At 42.3% G+C, this 956-nt stretch overlaps 1 protein-coding gene across 5 annotated transcripts in view; it reads right to left on the bottom strand.

Moving 5' to 3' along the window:
• LOC107461510 (nucleosome assembly protein 1;4) overlaps positions 1-497 on the bottom strand; it is a 3,132-nt gene extending 2,635 nt beyond the window's left edge. For 3 of the 5 annotated variants that reach the window (XM_016080028.3, XM_016080030.3, XM_016080026.3), the window contains exon 1: positions 288-496. In XM_016080028.3, coding sequence (XP_015935514.1) covers positions 288-327 — 40 coding nt within the window. In that variant the 5' untranslated portion in view covers positions 328-496. Of the gene's footprint in view, positions 1-287 lie in introns of all 5 variants that reach the window. The other 2 variants (XM_016080029.3, XM_016080027.3) reach the window with 1 other exon arrangement.
• Between the last annotated feature and the right edge of the window lie 459 nt (positions 498-956).

The following is a 956-nucleotide window of genomic DNA, read 5'->3' on the forward strand; positions in this document are numbered from 1 at the left end:
CACACCAAAAAAAAAAAAAAAAAACACAAACACTCAATCAAAATTCAGACCTGGCTTTTAAATCAAGAAAACAACATGCAATTGATATCCACATACTAGTTGGCGAATTCAGCGATTGCAAATTGATTATCGTTATGTGATCAAAAAATTGAACGAAAGAAAGCAGAATGAGAGGATTATTAGCAGAAGAGAGAAGGTTGAGAATAGTTTTGAAGTGAGGAGATAGATAAGGCGGTGGTTGATAAATTGAGAAAGCGAGATATAGAAAGGGAATGGATGAGAATTACCGGCGGCGGCAGCGGGGAGATCGGCGGCATGATCGGACATGGTGAAGAATGGGTGTTTGGAGAGAAAGGTTAACGATGAAAACGCAGAAGAAGAAGAAGAAGAAGAAGTAGTTTACACGTGAGGTTGAAGAACGTGGGGCACACGGATCTATGCGGAACTCATCAACTGCCGCTGTCAGTTACACCCACGCTAACCGTGGGGGGTCTTTCTATGAAATTCTATCCTTCCAATAAATAAATAATAATAAAAATATCTTATTTACTTTTGCTTTACGAAATTAAAAAAGATGCCAGGACGTCTTTTATTCTTCTAGAATATTCATGCTTAATAGTTAGAAAAAAAATTATTCATCCTTATTGTTACGGTGGGTAACCGGAGATTGCCTGAATGGACGGCGTTGGCTGGCCCAAATACGTGAGGGGGGAGGTTTCCGTGTGAGTGTGCAACTCGGGAGACTCCGTCCGACTTGTACTCGTGAGTGAATGGGGGGTGGTACCTGCAAAGACACTCCGATGCCTAAGTTAGCAAGAGTGTGAGCAGGTCTAGAGAGTATTGGGCTTAGAGATACCTGAGAAGTGTCAGTGTATTTATAGTGGTGAGCCAATAACCACCGTTGGAGTAGTGCCGTATCTTTAGGGTGTTAACCGCCCCCATTATCTTGGGGAGGT

Source organism: Arachis duranensis, chromosome 8, assembly GCF_000817695.3.
Source record: "Arachis duranensis cultivar V14167 chromosome 8, aradu.V14167.gnm2.J7QH, whole genome shotgun sequence".
In the NCBI taxonomy this organism is placed as follows: Eukaryota; Viridiplantae; Streptophyta; class Magnoliopsida; order Fabales; family Fabaceae; genus Arachis; species Arachis duranensis.